At 33.7% G+C, this 19,355-nt stretch overlaps 1 protein-coding gene across 1 annotated transcript in view; it reads left to right on the forward strand.

Annotated features, from left to right (window-relative positions):
* Positions 1 to 19,355, forward strand: part of LOC107754418 (citron Rho-interacting kinase-like) — a 71,160-nt gene that overhangs the window by 24,436 nt on the left and 27,369 nt on the right. Inside the window, exons 9-16 of the mRNA XM_016570855.1 lie at positions 361 to 486; positions 2,237 to 2,332; positions 3,145 to 3,261; positions 4,543 to 4,652; positions 4,774 to 4,777; positions 5,381 to 5,395; positions 10,311 to 10,508; positions 14,851 to 14,904. Coding sequence (XP_016426341.1) covers positions 361 to 486; positions 2,237 to 2,332; positions 3,145 to 3,261; positions 4,543 to 4,652; positions 4,774 to 4,777; positions 5,381 to 5,395; positions 10,311 to 10,508; positions 14,851 to 14,904 — 720 coding nt within the window. The remainder of the gene's footprint in view (positions 1 to 360; positions 487 to 2,236; positions 2,333 to 3,144; positions 3,262 to 4,542; positions 4,653 to 4,773; positions 4,778 to 5,380; positions 5,396 to 10,310; positions 10,509 to 14,850; positions 14,905 to 19,355) is intronic.

Raw genomic sequence — 19,355 nt, forward strand, 5'->3', positions numbered from 1 at the left:
GGGATTGTAGGTGGGGGGAGTGAATGTACAGTGCTCTCTTCCACCTTTAATACCACGACTGAGGTGCCCTTGAGCAAGGCACCGAACCCCCAACTGCTCCCCGGGCACCGCAGCATAAATGGCTGCCCACTGCTCCGGGTGTGTGTTCACGGTGTGTGTGTGTGTGTTCACTGCTGTGTGTGTGTGCACTAAGGATGGGTTAAATGCAGAGCACTAATTCCTAGTATGGGTAACCATACTTGGCCACATGTCACGTCACGTCACGAAATACTGTTCCAGGGGCTATTTCTACCTGATCAGTGTAAGTTGCCATGAGAACATCATCAAAATGAGGTTTTTCCTTTTTTTGGGATGGAACAGGATGGCAGGAAAACCCTGGAGAACCAGGTGAAGAGGCTGGAGATGGTGGAACGGAGAGAAACTAAACTCAAAGAAGACATTCAGACCAAGTCGCAGCAGATCCAACAGATGGCCGACAAAATCATGGTAAGCCTGAGACGCGAGCAAGCGCTGAACTCCCGCTGATTTACACATTCTGTATCTTAAACACACACACACACAAACAAACAGGTGAACACTGGAGCTGTTCACTCAACACGACGTGTCAATGAAATGCGTTTGCTGCGCTCCAGAAACGTCTTCTGGAGGTATCACATGCACGCAGTAAAGCTACTTAAGACGCGTAACACTTCTTAGTCACGCGCGGTATACCTCCTCAAACACTCACGCTTGCATTAAACACATGCATTTTCTGTTTTATTCGTTTTTCTTCGACCTGCTTAGCCTGGCAGTGTCAGCGCTTCTTTTCCTCAGCTCCCAGCATGCTCTCTGGCCCTGTCACGGCTCCAAAAGTGACAGATTGCAGTGGATCGTCTCAGTCTTTGGCCATGATCATGTGTGTCACAATGACGATGTGTTTTTAGCTGGATGATTTATACCGTACATTATTGATTTTTATGAATTAGTGACGATTAACAGGTGCTTAAAAATGAAATGGCACATTTTGAGTTCATCTGGAGACCAGAGTTGTTATCGGTAATTAAAAATAAAACTATTAAAACTGTTAATACATTCGATTGAACTACATTTAAATCTAGACTCACAACAACTGTTTAGCTGTGCATTTACTAAATGAGCACTGTGCCAAGTCTGAATGATTGCACTGTATGTTATGTATCCTCATTTTTTATTCTTAACTGTTTTAATGCATTTTAAATCATTTTTTAAAATAATTTCACATTTTTTCTTTTACTTTGAGATTTTAATTCCTTTTGATGTAAAGCACTTTGAATTACCATTGTGTATGAAATGTGCTATATAAATAAACTTGCCTTGCCTATTAAAAATAGTTTTAATTAATTAAAATAAGGCTGAAATGAAATAAAATATAAATATTGTGTGAACTTAAACTTTAAAAGAGTTGAAGTACAAAAATGACTAAAACTGAAATAAAAGTAAATTATAGAAATATTTAGAAATACAATAAAAATGACAAAAGCACATAACAAATTACTAAAACAAAAATTCAAATAAAAACTGAAAGTACAAAATACATTACTGATAACAAAAATGAGGAAAAGCAAAACTATTTAAATACACGATATGCTGTATATAAACTAAAAACTATAAACTAATAACTTTTACTGTTTTTCACAGTAAAAGTTATGGTTTGTTCTTCCAAAAATGATACATTTGACTGTATTTTACTGTATAATTACATATAATGCAATAGTAAACCATTTACATTTTTTGTAAAATATATATGGTGGGGTAATTTGCAATTAACTAACTAACAGGTTAATTAAAACTGTTAAAAAACTGTTTTCATTAATTAATTTAAAGCTTAAATAAAATATAAATATTATATGAAAAAAATTAAAAAGTTGAAGTACTAAATTGCTAAAATTGAAATAAAAATAAATGAAAGCAAAATACAAATATTTTAAATATATTTAATATGAATGAGAAAGGCACAAAATTATTTAAACTTGAACAAAAATTTTAATGAAAACTGAAGATATAAAAACAAAAGCTAGTTCGAAATATTAATAAATACTTTAAAAGTATATAAATAATACAAAAATATAACTACTGGAGACCTGTTAGGGAAATATGTTATCAATTAAAAACGTTCCTACTGAGATTAAATAGAGACTTATACTGAAGTCCCACACTTTTAAAATGTTTCTTCTGGGAAAAATAACCTAGCAGTTCTTCTTCTCTTGTCTGTATGCAGGAACTCGAAGAGAACTTGCGTGAAACACAGGCATCAGCGCAGCGTGTGGAAACACACCTGGAACAGAAGAAAAAGCTTTATGAAGACAAGATCAAGGTCAGGCCACACACACACACTTCTGCTTGTGACAAATATCAGTGATGTTCAACAGAGCGGTTATCGTTGGGTTCACACAGTGACAGGACCGATATACTTTAGTGCTCGTTATTAATTTTATAGCTACTGAATAAAAGATCCTGACTCTGTGTTTATCTTTGGATTTTGATGAAACCTTTAAAGGCCTCATTTTGAAGGTACTTTCTGTTCGTTTGTCAGGTGTAATAACCCAGTGCTTGTGTTTTGTAGGTTTTAGAGACTCAAATGAAGGCTGATTTGGCTGAAAAGGAACTGCTGGAGTCCAAGCAGAACACGTATGAGGAATATGTTATCAATTAAAAACGTTCCTACTGTTTTTCCTAAAATAAATGAGATTAAATAGAGACTTGTACTGAAGTCCCACACTTTTAAAATTTTTCTTCTGGGAAAAATAACCTAGCAGTTCTTCTTCTCTTGTCTGTATGCAGGAACTCGAAGAGAACTTACGTGAAACACAGGCATCAGCGCAGCGTGTGGAAACACACCTGGAACAGAAGAAAAAGCTTTATGAAGACAAGATCAAGGTCAGGCCACACACACACACTTCTGATTGTGACAAATATCAGTGATGTTCAACAGAGCGGTTATCGTTGGGTTCACACAGTGACAGGACCGATATACTTTAGTGCTCGTTATTAATTTTATAGCTACTGAATAAAAGATCCTGACTCTGTGTTTATCTTTGGATTTTGATGAAACCTTTAAAGGCCTCATTTTGAAGGTACTTTCTGTTCGTTTGTCAGGTGTAATAACCCAGTGCTTGTGTTTTGTAGGTTTTAGAGACTCAAATGAAGGCTGATTTGGCTGAAAAGGAACTGCTGGAGTCCAAGCAGAACACGTATGAGGAGGAATCTCGCGAGCGGGGAAAAATGATCAGCGACCAGACAGCGGTAACATGTTATTTAGCTTTTTCTGAGAGAGAGACTATAATTTTTCATTGGGAAAAATTACATAGTGTGACCCTATTAATTAACACTGATCTTTGTGCTGTTGTGCAAGACAATAAATTCAATTTATTTATTTATTTTGCATCGTGGTATGTTTTTAAACTTCTCATTACTGTAAAAAAAATCTGCTGTGAATTTGTTGATTTAAATAAAAAAAAAAATTCTATGGCAATAAGTGTTTTACTGTAGTGCAATAAAAATACTGTATTGACAGCATTAAGAATAATCAAAGATAATAGGAATTACAAAAAACGTGTTGTGACAATACCAACTAAAATTTCATTTTCCTCTGTACCAATTTCACTACCATATCAAAAACTATTGGACCTATTTAAATATTTTCTTTAGTATTAAAAAAAAAAGATTAAGTTAAATGAGTTAATTAATTCTACTAATAATTATAAGTAAATAATACATTAAAACTTTAGCATGTAGACTTGAAATATTTTTTATATTAAGTAAGCACTGGTTTTAAAAAGGTCAAGTGATTAATGAAGTTAAATGAAGAGCAAAAAACCTAAATGACTCAGTAATCAGTATCTTTTTGGTAAGATTAAGATACTATTATAGTTTTAATTAATAGTTTAAATTCATTTTTATTTTTTTATATTTTCACTTTAATTTTAGTTAAAGTTTTAGTAATTTTGTTGTGTTTTTGTCATATATATATGTATATTAATAATTTCGTGTGTGTGTGTATATATATACTGTATATACATATATGTGTGTGTATATATATATATATATATATATATATATGTGTGTATATATGTATGTGTGTGTATATTAATAAACTGTATATACACTGAACAAAATTATAAACGCAACACTTTTGTTTTTGCCCCCATTTTTCTATTTATACAACCCAGCATTTTGTAGAGTGTATATATGTGTATATATGTATGTGTGTGTGTATATTAATAATTTTATTATTTACTTTTATTTTATAAGTAAGATTTTTTGTTACGTTTTAGTTAACTATAATAACCCTGCTGGTACTGTAGGAAGGCTAGTATTGTTACTTTTGTAAAATGTAGTACTAAAGCACCAGTACTTTTGAGAAGACTATACTGTACTTGTTTGACTATACTGATTCACCAGCATGACCAGCACTAACCAGCTGGCCTCGTAAAGAAATTCAAGCTGTTCTGTTCATTATTGAACTAAGGTTCTGCTTTGAATTATAATGTCTAATTTACTCATCAGTGACTCTGCTTCATGTAGACGATCAATGCCATGGAGTCAAAGATGAGCAATCTGGAACAGAGGATCGCTGAGCTGTCCGAGGCCAACAAACTGGCAGCCAACAGCAGCATTTACACGCAGAAAAACATGTGAGTTTACATCCATGAACACACAGACTCCAGCTGATTCAGTGATGGATGGAAATCAATTACAGTTGCTAACCATAAACAGCCTACAGTTAGACTAACACATTATATTACTTGACTGAAGAGCTGTTTGTTTGGATTATTTTTAGTAACACATTTAATTATTAATCGAATTTTAGTCTTTTATCATATTGCGGTTGCCTGTTGTTGTTATGTAAAAGCAATTAGTCATTCTGCTTCATGCTGTGCTACATATTGTCATAAAATACACAGTTTGTATTGGATATGGTATTCTTTGCAAATACTTTTTTTGCATTGAAGTATATACCAGTCACTTAAAATAATGTTGAAGTGCTAAAATGACTAGAACTGAAATAAAAATAAATTAAAGCTGAATAGAAATATTAAAAAAATACCGAAGCACACAACAAAATTACTAAAACTTGAACTAAAATGAAAACTGAAAATAAAAAAAGTACATTGCTGCTAAACAAAAATAGGAAGAAACAAAACTATTTAAATAAACTATAATCATATATATAATATTGTACCGAAGCACACAACAAAATTACTAAAACTTGAACTAAAATGAAAACTGAAAATAAAAAAAAGTACATTGCTGCTAAACAAAAATAGGAAGAAACAAAACTATTTAAATAAACTATAATCATATATATAATATTGTGAGGGGAATTCTGGGAATGTCCTTTTATTGTTTTTTAATACTGGAGGCTAGACTGCGAGAGGTGAGTGACGACCAAGACCATCGTATGACGACGATGATGAGACAGTTTGATGAACTTGAGGAGAGTTCCCGAAAAAAATCTGAAGAAATGTATAAGAAGTTGAAAGCAGTTGCGCTGCTGCTTGTTTTTGTGAAAACAGCGATACATTTTTTCAGGTTTCTTTGTTGAATAGAAAGTAAAAAAAAAACAGCATTTATTTGGAATTTTCTGATTTTTAACATTAAAAATGTCTTTAAAAAGTCACTTTTGATAAATTTAATGCATCCTTGCTGAATAAAATAACGTATTTCTTTCAGATAACAACAAAAATCGAACTGACCCCAAACTTTTGAACATTTCTTGTTTTAAATCATTTTAATCATGCCTTTTTTCAGTTCATTTAAATAGCCCAGCAGGGTGACAAATATTCCATGTGGTCTCTTAATTAATATGAGCCTGTGATTAATGTGATTATTATGAGCTCTAATCTGCTAAATATGACTGTAAGGCATGCATATGTTATATGTTACAAACATTAACATCATGAATTTTTGTAAAGCTGCTTTGAAACTGTTTGTATTTTGTAAAATGCTATACAGATACAATTGATGCACTCGGGGAGAATTCTGAATCATGTTTCACCCCAAAATCAACAGAAATAAATAAATTAGATTTTGCATTAATTAATATGAGCCTGTGATTAATGTGATTATTATGAGCTCTAATCTGCTAAATATGACTGTAAGGCATGCATATGTTATATGTTACAAACATTAACATCATGAATTTTTGTAAAGCTGCTTTGAAACTGTTTGTATTTTGTAAAATGCTATACAGATACAATTGATGCACTCGGGGAGAATTCTGAATCATGTTTCACCCCAAAATCAACAGAAAGAAATAAATTAGATTTTGCATAAACACAATGAAGTCTAAAACTATTAGAAAACTATATGTATATATATATATATATATATATTATATATATAACTTTTTTTCTTGCATCATGCCATTATTTTAAATTTCTCATCACTGTAAAAAATTATTTGTTGATTTAAGTAAAAAAAAATCATTGTAATATGGCAACAGTTGTTTTACTGTGATGCAATAAAAATACTGTATTTTCAGTAATGAGAGTAATCAAAGATAATAGGAATTATAAAAAAGTTAAATAATGACAATTTTGAGGAAATTTCTGCCTAAAAGAAAAGTTCACCCAAAAATTAAAATTTGCTGATAATTTACTCACCTTCAGGCCATCCAAGATGTAGATGAGTTTGTTTCTTCATTGGAACAGTTTTGGAGAAATTGAGCATTGTCACATAAGCCGCTTTTCCACCGAAGTTACCTGGCACAGTCTGTCCCAGGAACTTTTTTCCCTGTTGCTGTCTGCATTTCCATCGCGGTCTAAAGTACCGTCAAGATTAGGCTATTAGTCTGGTGATGTAGGTCTGCGCGCGTTTCTCAATTCCAAGTACGCAAAGTTCTGCAAATGGAACAGCAGTGTACTTGATAACGTCAGTCAGCTCGCCTTGGCTACTGCAATTTTCCTCACTGTATTTACAATAAGACGAAATATGATATCAAACACCACTGCCTCTTTTCGTTTTCATTTAAACATATTAATAGCCGCAGAAATGTAGTTCAGGGAACGTACATACATTACAATGAAACTAAATATTATATCAAACATTGCCTTTTTTATTTTCATTTTAACATATTAACCCTTTAGGTGCCAGGGATTTTTGGGAAAAATGCTGGATTTTGACATCAAGATTTCAAAAGCTTGTGGCTTGAAAAGGCTTAAAGATAGACATCTACTGTAAATTAAAAAAATGTTGGGCATGACCGAAAGTTTATGTGGGGTGTAAATATACTCGTCTAATTTGCATATTATGACGTCATCAGGGGCGGCCATCTTGAATTTCATAATATTCAGAAAATAGTAGATATTGAATTGATGTTTGAACTTATTTGCATGTTTTTTTTCGTCATTTCCAAAAGGCAAATATTCCCCTTCAGAGTCAGAATCGGCGAATAACATTTGCAACACATCCTCACGGTACAACTTTTTATTAGTCATTTGGCGATTTTCTCTCACAAATCTCACAATTTACTTGCACGCTATGAACTGAACTGCTTCCGCATCAATGACACGATAGCTCACTTGCTCTGCTATTTCCTCGAACACTTTGAATAGGAACGTGACGTCATTTTGGTCTAGAATCGAAGTACTACATGTCTGCCATCTAGTGGTAGGGAATACAAATGAGATATTACACCATATTAGGAACTACAGTCTATTTTATTAAGTATGACGTCTTGTCGCAATTTTGTGACTTTGGCGCTTAGAGGGTTAATAGATTATTAAGACCAAACATTACCTGTTAGATTTACCCAAAACAAATTATATCTCATGTTTTACAACTACAGAGACATCAGAGCCAGTGGAAAATGCCAGAAGGACTAGCCGAGGTGAGGCTGCTCTCGTCGGGAAACATGAGCACTGAGCGCCCGCTGATCGTCCTGGCGCTCACGTCTCCGAAATCGGCGACGCACATTTTCAAATAGGCGCTATCTTTATAAATAAACTGCAGATTTGAGTTTAAACAACTACATTCTCGCCTGGAATACTTTTAAAACTACATTTCATGACACAATAACAGTAATATTTTAAAAAAATAATGTGAATAATTCAGAATGCTGCGTGAACTCAACCAATCAGCATGTTCAGCGCCCAAGTCCCGCCCCCGAAAGTTCTGGACCTTTGAAAAAGTACTACCTCGCGAGCAGAGACTTTCTGAGGGGCAAATTGTTACCCGGAACTTTATTTAGATCCTGTTTCCTGTGGTGGAAACACACAGAGTACCGGCCCAAAGTTCCTAGTTCCTGGGGAAAGTTCCTGCGGCGGAAACGGGCTTATACTCACCAATGGATCCTCTGCAGTGAATGGGTGCCGTCAGAATGAGAGTCCAAACAGCTGATAAAAACATCACAATAATCCACAAGTAATCCACACCACTCCAGTCCATCAACTGACCTATCGGTAAGCCCCTCCCCTCGAACACAGATGAGCCAATGCCAGTCGAGTATCAGTTGCATGGGAAGCGGAACTCGGACATCTTTAGGTTTTAGCACCATAGAGAAACACTGGAAGATCCAAAGCTCGCATCGGTTTGATGGTGTTTATGCTTCGAAAATGGAAAACCGATGTGCCTGGGGTACTTGAAACACTGATTCCAGGTATCCTGAGAGGATAGGCAATAGAATTTATGAACCTAAACCTGAACCTAATCCCAATGAAGACGAAAACGTTCATTTTCTGATTGTCATACTCTCATTAAGTTACAATTTTCATCTGCTCAAGCAGAACATTAATGTCATCTTGTGCTTCAGCAAGGTATCTCTGGCTAAAACTTACATTAAAGTTAGTACATCCATGCTAATGTACAAACCTAAATAGCGAACTGTTCTCACGTCATGTACGGTGTAAAGTCAAGTCAAAAACGCTTAAACAAAGGTCTACATTTCAGTGCCTCTCCATATTAAAGGGGTCCTATTATGCTCTTTTACAAAGTCTTGATTTTGTTTTGGGGGTGTACTAGAACATTGCTCTCATGCTTGGTGACACATAATTTACATTATTACAATACCTTTCTCCCCATCCTGGCACAAACGGCTCGATTAGTTCCGGCTTTGATGAAGGTCCGCCTTCCGAAAAACAAAATGTGTTGTGATTGGTTAGCTGTCCCAGTGCGTTGTGATTGGCCCGAAAATTTTACGCTACAGCACAGCAGCTCTTCTTCTTGGTTTTCTCTGATGCACTAACTCTGCAGCAGCACTTCTTCTTCATCGTCTCGTCTGATGCGCTCACTCAACCAAGCGTTCTAACCACAACCTCGCCCCTCCCCACCCCCCAACCATTCGAATTTCTGTAGGCGGGAATTATTTTTAATGATATTCTAATGGGCCGCTTTGTGATATCACAAAGCCCGGAAAACAACGTTGTAGTCCAAACGAGCCGTTCGTTGTAGTTCTTGAAAAGGGATTTTTTAAAAACAAAATATCTCCCTTTGGAGTGGACTTTGAGATTTGTAACTTTCTAGATCTTTTTTATGCCCAAACATACACACTACACACTGACTAAAATTAAAAAAGTGAAAAAGCATAATAGGACCCCTTTAAACTGGTTAAATGTAAATTAATTTAATCGTACCCTGCGGTACATGAACTGTGTTGATCCGAGATGTTGTCATTGTGATTGTAACGACCGTAACATGAGACTTCTCCTGTTTGCATTGTGATCTCTATTTTTACATATTTATTTTGAAATATTGTATACAGCATATACCTCCATATCATATTTAAGTCCCACTTAAATGATGGTCCTTCCGTGTCCAAAAACATCTTGGGACAAGGTTTTCACATTGACAGCTGTCATTGTAAGACAGTAGCAACTCCGTTTGTTTGTCAGAGTGCGCAACAGTAACTAAGGGGGGGCGGGGCTTACCAATAAGTCAATTAATGTCTTGTGAAGCCAAAAGCTGCATGTTTGTAAGAAACAAATCCATCAACTGTCACTTCTGGCCAAAATGCCATAATCCATAAGAACACTGAAAAAGACTGTCTCCTCTTGTCAAAATCAAAATCCACCCAAATATTTGTTTAGAATAAGTCTGTTTTGGCTTGTAAACAGTGCTTGATCTGTGCAGACTTCAGACCTGATTCAGACCAGACAACTTTTTCACTGGATGAAACTATTATGGATAGAGTATTTGTATTTTAGCAGGAAGCAATGGTTTAAAGTTATTAACATCTTCATGATGGATTCATTTCTTACAAACACACAGCTTTTGGCTTCACAAGACGTTAATCGATGCACTGGAGTGGTGTTGATCACCCAGTAACTACGGTCCTGCTGTGTGTTCCTCCACAGATGGGTCTGGAGCACGAGGAGCAGAAGCTGGAGATCAAGAGGCAGGTGTCGGAGCTCACGCTGTCCCTGCAGGAGAGAGAAGCTCAGATCAGCAGCCTGCAGGCGGCCCGGCACGCACTGGAGAACCAGCTACGACAGGCCAAGACCGAGCTGGAGGAGACGACCGCAGAGGCCGAGGAGGAGATCACCGTCCTCCGGGTGAGAGATTACATTGTGATGAATGAACCTGAAGTGACCATGATCCAGATCCAATCCATCTCTTTCCTTTCCCTCATCATTTAGAAGGTAACAGTTTAGTTTGGAGATCAATTCTTACTATTAACCAGTTGCATATTAGCATGCAGTACTTATACTTTTTTATTAGTACTTATAAAGCATATATTAATGCCTTATTCTGCATGATCCTATTTTAGATCTCTTAATCCTACCAAATATCTAAACTTAACTACCTTTCTAACTATTAATAAGCAGCAAATTAGGAGTTTATTTAGGCAAAAGTCATAGTTAATAGTGAGAATTGGTCCCCAAACTAAAGTGTGACCAACAATTGTATATGACTGAGATTAGCAGTTAAAAATGCCTTTTAGAGCCATGCTGTTTCACACACTACTTTTTATAAAATAGTAGGCAGAGTACAGCAATAAATAAATGTGATTTAGTTCTATACATACTGTATGGAGGATGAAACTGTTTATTGAACCTAAATTCTAAAAGAAGAAAGTTTGCATGTGTGTTTTTTATTGTTGAGTATCATATTCAATCTATCAGGCTTTTATGGCTTGTATAATATAGTGAGAATATGGAGGAATAAAATATACTTAAGGAGGAAAATAACACCCCTGGTTTTGTTCAGAGGCCAAAACAGAGCAAAAACATTCAATTTGGTGCAGATGCTGACGTTTATATGGCCAAAAGTATGAAATGCTGATGCTTGTAAATCAATGAGATCTTTATAACAATATGTGACCCTGGACCACAAAACCAGTCATAAGGGTCAATTTTCCGAAATTGAGATTTATACATCATCTGAAAGCTAAATAAATGAGCTTTCCATTAATGTATGGTTTGTTAGGATCGGACAATATTTGGCCGAGATGCAACTATTTGAAAATCTGGAATCTGAGGGTGCAAAAAAATCGAAATATTGAGAAAATCGCCTTTAAAGTTGTCCAAATGAAGTTCATAGCACTGCATATTACTAATCAAAAATTAAGTTTTGATATATTTACAGTAGGAAATTACATATAGCTTCATGGAACACGATCTTTACTTAATATCCTAATGATTTTTGACTTTTTTTTTAAATAATTTTGACCCATACAATGTATTGTTGGCTATTGCTACAAATATACCCCAGCGACTTAAGACTGCTTTTGTGCTCCAGGCTCACATATGATTCTTTAGTGTCTAAAGAGGAGACACTTGTTTTTTCACGCACCTGTCAAGTTGGAGATTTTGGAGATATATATAAAACACTTTATCTATTTGTGTCAATAGATTTCCATTCACATGTAACATGATTTCAAGTCAATAATAGAATCCATCATCCAAATAGAATCCAAATAAATGCTATTTTTGCTGTGTTCAGTACATACAATATGCATTAAATGGTTATTTATATACGTAAATATACATGACTGTAATAGCAGGAGAAAGCAATGAAGATGTTGTGAGAAAAACCAATACAACTTCACAGTATACTGCTATGTTTTCTCTCCTCCGCCATATTTAAAGTTTAGTCGGGTATCAGAATTATCTCAAGAGTTTCCCAGTTGTAAATACGACTTATTTGACTACGTAACCCACGTTACTTGCAGTGTGTTATTCCCGACACTGCTGACAGCACTGTAAGTACTGTACATGACAGAGATTCCAGCAATACATGCCTTTATATGTGCAAAAAAACAAGGGGTGAACACTGATTTATTCAGAGCAGAAGTACATGTCACATTTTAAGTGATGGACACAATCTATCTACATGCCTGCTGTCATCTAATTCATCGTTTTTTAGCAGTTAAATGTAGTTTAATTGTACAAACATCCACCTTTATCGAGTGCTTTATATGTCTTTTTGCTGTCAAATCTTTACTGATTTTTATGAAGTGAGCATAATAACTTTTATATTTTAAGATGAACACTTACTGGACTGAAGCAGATAGGTTTACTTGATTATCCAGACTGTTTTATTATTATTATTATTTTTTTTTTTTAAATCATGTTCAAATGTGAGTCTCAAATCTGATCATCAGGCTTTCAAGGAACGTTTATTTGTTCATCTCTCGATCATCACTGTATTGCATTGCATCATGTTTTGAGAGTGACGACTGATATTTATATCATTGTACATAAGCAAAGTCTGTACCGTTATAAAGATCTCATTGATTTACATTACAAGCATCAGAATTTAATCTCTTTTTGTCCAAATAAATATCAGCATCTGTACCAAATTGCATATTTTTGCTTCGTTTGGGCAGTGTTTTTTTTTATTATAATAATTATTATTTTTAAATTGTCTAAAGGTTTAATAAACTATTCAATTTCAAGTTTTTTTTTTTTTTTTTGTGACTATTACTGTACATGCTTTACAGAGTTAAAATATAGTGACAAAATGTTCCTGCTGTGATTTTTTTTATTAATATTGATTTTATAATGGGCCTACACGTTTAAATACATTCTATTTCATCAAGTTTTGCATGTGTTTGTATTTTGGATAAATGGATAGAATGTATTTTTGGCTATTGCTACAAATATGCCCCAGCGACTTAAGACTGCTTTTGTGCTCCAGGGTCACATATAGCAGATACAAAATGATTTAAATATCAGTCCTCACTCTATATATCCAATACGATTATATTTAAATGCTTAGGTAGCTTATGATCAAAACATGTAATGCAATGCAATACAATACAATGATGATTGAGTGCTGAACAAATAAACGTTCCTTAAAAGCCTGGTGATCATATTTGGGTCAATATCACTGTAGGGTGCCTTTTGGTGCCCTGTACATAAATAACTCATTTGCCATGATAACTTAACATAAAAATGACCATGAAAGGGTGTGTTATATTAGGCTAAGTTTTTATATTCATAACAAAAGCATTACTTGGCTCATTAGATACATTTTCTAGATTTTTTAGTTTTGTGTAAGAGGATGCGTGTTATTTTGCTATGTCCCATGCACTGCTCATTAAATTTGAATGATAGTAGAATGTTGTCAAATCATAAAATTAAAAAATTTTGTTCTCCTGTTAATATTTTGTTAAATAAGAGATTACTTAATTTGAGTGTATTGATCATTTGGTAATAAAAACTATATTTTTATTTAATAAAAAAGAAGAGTTTGTCCATGTCCATTAAATTGTTTGAGTTTCTTTAAAAACACATGATTTACATAAAATATTTTATGTATTTATAATTTGAAAGCAAATAACAAATAACCCTGTTTAAGAAAGGGACATCATACCTTTCAGAAAATATAATTTGCATCTTAAGTTTGCAATGAAAACGTATTTAACAGTAACATATATGTCCATAACAGGGTGGACATATCTTATGGTTTATGCTTTGAATAATGGCCCATAATTATCTAAAAAATGTGTGGGAGCTCAGCTAATATGTTTCTATAGTACTTGAGTGTCTACTATTTATGACATGACATAAAGTGAATGGGAAATTAAAACCAAAATGTTTGAGTATTTTGAGGGTTGAAAGGCACTCTATGGTGATATTGACCCATTTGATACATTTGAACCTGATTTTTGGATGATGATGTCTGGATAATAAAGTGAAACTAGGTTGCTTCAAACCAGTAAGTGTTCATCTTGAAATATTACTAACAATATCAAAGTCATTCTTATGTTTACTTTATAAAAATCAATAACAGTTTCACAGCAAAAAGACACGTGAAGCACGAGCAGAAGGTGGACGTTTGTACAGTTATACTAAATTATACTTGATAAAAAAGTCGATTGAGTTCAACAGGTTTTTCAGCAAAGTTTTGATCATCTTGATCATTTAGAGACCTTTGAAATTTCCGTATCAAATATAATGCAGTAGTTTTTTTGTAAGTAACTTAAGCAAAAGGCAACTCAACTGTAGTGTAACTAAGAAGTTTGCATCTTGGCAAGCTAAAGTTTCAAAGTAGCTTCTGAAGGATCAGCAGTCGATATAATCCCTATCATTTCATATCACCATTTCACAGACTCCACGCATCTCCTTTATATCGTTCAGTCGTAATGAATGATCATGTGGCGAATCTCTCAGTGGACCATTGTGTTCCTCTTCTTCACAGTGCTGTAAACATCTTCCCACGCTCTTCTGCGGTACGCGTTTCAATGCATCTATGACATGGTTTCATCCTCGCACCCGCCGCTCTCATGCATGACATCACACCCGTCATGACACTCGAGTTCATTTCACAGCGCCGCTGCTATCTGCTCAAATGCACTTTACTGCAGAACTCCACGCAGCACTCTGGCAGAGTGCGCACTTCTTGCAAACATGGCCATTTTCACTCTCATTTTGTTTCTTTTTTTTTTAGGCCCATCGGGATGAAATCCAACGCAAGTTTGATGCCCTGCGAGACAGCTGTGCGGTATGCAAATGAGCTTTTCTCTGTTTTTGACTCATCACTTGTGACCCACACCAGTCCTACCTGTACAGATAGAAAGTGTGGATGGTGCAGTTTCCATAAGCAGCATCTGAGTCGGAACTAAATCCATAAATAAACCTTTTTTTTTTTTTTTTTCAAATATCACCATTTTAGTTTAAAATTTATATGAATGTAGACTAGTGTTCAAAAGTTTAGGGGTGTTAAGATTTTTGAAATATTATTGAAAACAGTTGTTTTATGCTCACCAAGGCTGCATTTGATCAAAAATGCAGTAAAAACAGTAATAATGCAAAATGTTTTTACAATTTAAAATAAGTGTATTTTAGTTGAAAACATATTAAAATGTAATTTATTCCTGTGATGCAAAACTGATTTTTCAGCATCATTACTCCAGTCTTCAGTGTCACATGATCCTTCAGAAATCATTCTAATATGCTGCTCAAAAACATTTATTATTAACAGAACAGCAGAACATGCAGAACAGCATTTATGTGAAATAGAAATATTTTGTAACACATTTAAAAAAAAAATGCTTACTGTCACTTTTGATTTAATTTAATGCATCCTTGCTGAATAAAAGTATTAATGTCTTTAAAAAAAAAAACTTGGCCCTGAAGTGTAAAGGGTAAAGTGTTTCTTTTGGATCAGTGACTGGATCTGTATCATTTTAATCAAGCATTTTTCAATTCATTTAAATAGCCCAGCAGGGTGACAAATAATCTCTTAATTAAAAGGAGCTCATAAAAATGGCATGTACTCTTGACATTTATAAAAGAATTAGAAAAGTATTATTTAAAATAATTTTAGATGAAGAATAGCATGTCACACTGCTGTTGCAGTTTAATAAATCATGTCATGCAACTCATTTACCAAGATATTGAAAAATATATATTTATATTTTATATATTTTTTGCATTTGTCACTTTTATCCAAAGCAATTTAAATATCCCATGTAAAAAATAACCAAAAAATACCGAAAAAAAAAAGAATGATTTCTGACCGATCATGTGACACTGAAGACTGGAGTAATGATGCTGAAAATTCAGCTTGGATCACAGAAAATAGTTATTTCAAATTGTTGTAATACAATCACACACACATTGTTGTTAGTGGAAACTAACGCTGTCCACCATTTTATTTTCGAATGCATCTGTTTTCAAGCATCCTGAAAGTTGCTCATCCAGCAGTCATTGATTTGGGGAACGGTTGCATTTTGAAGTGCGATTGTTTGCGTTGCCCCTGGAGTGTGTTTCATTATTATCAAGCACAGAGCATCTCTGCCCTACTTTCACTGTCCACCCACACTCAAGCTGTTTGAGCGTCTCCACCGATGCAATATTCTCACCCGGTCCCAGCGCTGTTTTTAGACGCCCATCTTCTCCACCGCGCCGAGGAGTTATATTACATTTTTCCTTCATCATACTCCTTTGCAATCATAACTGGAGCTCAGATGAACGTATAAACTTGGAAATGCGAATTTCATTGTCTTATTAAAATGAAAACATATGGACTTGTTTTTGTATGTATGGCAAGTCAAGCATAGTTATTACTATTGCTCACACTTACGGCTAAGGGCTTGTGTGAGTGCTAGTAATAGTTATTCCCAGCTTTAAAGTGTCTGAAGCCTCGCTGTCAGTCTCGGTGAGTTTTGCTGATGGTGGGACTACAGACAGACAGGAGAGCGGCGTTTGCTCTTCGATCGGTCTTTCGTAAGCTCTTATAATCCCAGCCCCTGGTGACGGCTTCTTTCCACCAAACATGCTTTGATCTTCTCAATTTTTGAGCTGTATTTTGTATAGTAAGGGTATAAAATAACATTGTATTCCTTTGCACTTTTATTCACATATTCAATGCCTGTGCAACACTAAAAACAATGCTAGGGTGTTGTGCTGTGGTTGCTAAGATGTTTTTTTTTTAGTTTCTCTTGATCATAGATGGCATAAATCTTATTCAATGAATAGATATGCTCTTAATATTTTTGTAATTTCATCTGAATATCATAATTTGTGCGATTTAGTCATTTGAAACAGTTTTGAGGTTAATATTTTTCTAGAAAATACGTATATAAAAAATATATAAAATAATTATATTAATTTGAATATCAAAGGTTGTGTGTGTGTGTCTGTTTACTAATGTGGGCACATTGTTTTATGGATTTATGGAGTGCAAAATATTGTATTGATTTTTAATGAAAAGATAACATTAGACCCAAAAGGCCCCAAGTGGCATCTTATGTTATTATTATTTTTTTAATACTTACTGTAATTTATTGGGTTTTTCATTTTAGACATCCTTATAGGATAACTGAGTGAAATTATTCAGTTTGAAATAACAGTGTTGCTGTTATGGAATATTGTTACTTAAATATAAGAAATTAAACATGTATATATTCATATTCCTTTACATAAGTCATATAATAATTTACCTTTCAGATGAATCTCTTTTACTGGGATTCTGCTTTATTTGACATTGGTTATTCAATTATTAAAATAAATGTAAAAATAAATGAATAAATAAATAAAACAGTTTTTTTTTGTATTTTACTTTAAAGACACTTATAATTTTGAAGTATAATAATATAAGATAATATAAGAATAATATTAAAAGTAATGCATAAATTGAAAGGTAGTGAGGTAAGGTGGCTTATATAATAATAATTTTACATTTAAAAATGTCTAAAGATTTAAATGGAATGGTTGATAGTTGATTTAGTATTTTACATTAATGAAAAGGTAAAAAATATGAATATATAATTTTATACTAATATAAAATAATATGATATATATAAAAATGTATACATTCTGCGAAAGTTAAATAAGTAAGATGGCCTCTAAATAATTTTACAATTAATAATTTTCAAAAAAATAGACTAGTTGATTTAGTAGTTTACATTAATCACACTTAAAATTATAATATTATATAATATATAATATAGTATAATATAATAAATAATAGTATTAAAAGGCATATATACGTTCTATAAAAGTTAGTGAGGCAAGATGGCATCTTTGAATAATTTTACATTTTGTGCTATGAGAACTAAATGAGCAAATGTTTCTATTTATTTTCGTTAACACATTAGCTGATGCATCATCATCATCCTGCACATGCTTAACTTACACCTAAATACATTGCTATTTAAAAGTGCACAATGGCATCTTCCCTCATCCTACCCTACTACCTTTCTAAGCTATCAGATTTCTACCTGAACAATAAAAAACTACCTAGCAACCAAGCATAACACCCTAGCAACCACACGGCATTGTGCAAATAGCCATTCAGAAGGCGGCAAACAGATGCATTTTTTAATTTAATCAGTGAAAGATGATAAAAAGCTCAACACAGGGCAAATAAACTATAGCTGGGTAAAAAGTGTTTTGGTCAGTAGTTAAAGTGGGTCAGTGTCTGTGGCGCTGTGCCTTTAACAGTAATGACAATAATAATGAGTGCAGAAACCTCCTCCGCACCAGAGGAATGCTTGGCACTGCTGCGCGCCAGCACTCTTGACCAGCTCTGCAATTTCATGCAAACCTGCGTCTCTTCTGCTTGTCAGATGGAGGCTTTGGAAATGTGTGAAGTGAAACGAGAAAACGCTTCTAAAAAGGGCTTTAGTCAAAGACGATTTTCTGATGAAGTTCAGAGTACACTACCAGTCAAAAGTTTTTGAACAGTAAGATTTTTAATGTTTTTTAAAGAAGTCTCTTCTGCTCACCAAGCCTGCATTTATTTGAGTACAGCAAAAACAGTAAAATTTTGAAATATTTTTACTATTTAAAATAACTGTTTTCTATTTAAATATATTTTAAAATGTAATTTATTCCTGTGATTTGAAAGCAGAATTTTTAGCATCATTACTCCAGTCACATAATCCTTCAGAAATCCTTCTAATATTCTGATTTGCTGCTCAAAAAAACATTTATTATTATTATTATGTTGACATTTTTTTTTCAGGTTTCTTTGATAAATAGAAAGTTCAGAAGAACAGGATTTATCTGAAATAGAAATTTGTAACATTAATATCTTTATGATCACTTTTGATCAATTTAAAGCATCCTTGCTAAATAATAGTATTAATTTCTATAATCCCCCCCCCCCCAAAAAAAGAAAAAAATAATAAAAAAAATTATACTGACTCCAAGCTTTTGAATGGAATAGTGTATAATGTTACAAAAGCTTTTTATTTCAGATAAATGCTGATCTTTTGATCTTTCTATTCATCAAAGAATCCTGAAAAAATTGCACTCAACTGTTTTCAACATTGATAATAAACAGAAATGTTTCTTAAATCAGCATATTAGAATGATTTCTGAAGGATCGTGTGACTGGAGTAATGATGCTAAAAGTTCAGCTTTGATCACAGGAATAAATTACATTTTAAAATCTATTCAAATAGAAAGCAATTTTAAATAGTAAAAATATTTCAACATTTTACT

The sequence above is a fragment of the Sinocyclocheilus rhinocerous genome, unplaced genomic scaffold, assembly GCF_001515625.1.
Source record: "Sinocyclocheilus rhinocerous isolate Xijiao unplaced genomic scaffold, SAMN03320098_v1.1 scaffold1223, whole genome shotgun sequence".
NCBI classification, from domain to species: Eukaryota; Metazoa; Chordata; class Actinopteri; order Cypriniformes; family Cyprinidae; genus Sinocyclocheilus; species Sinocyclocheilus rhinocerous.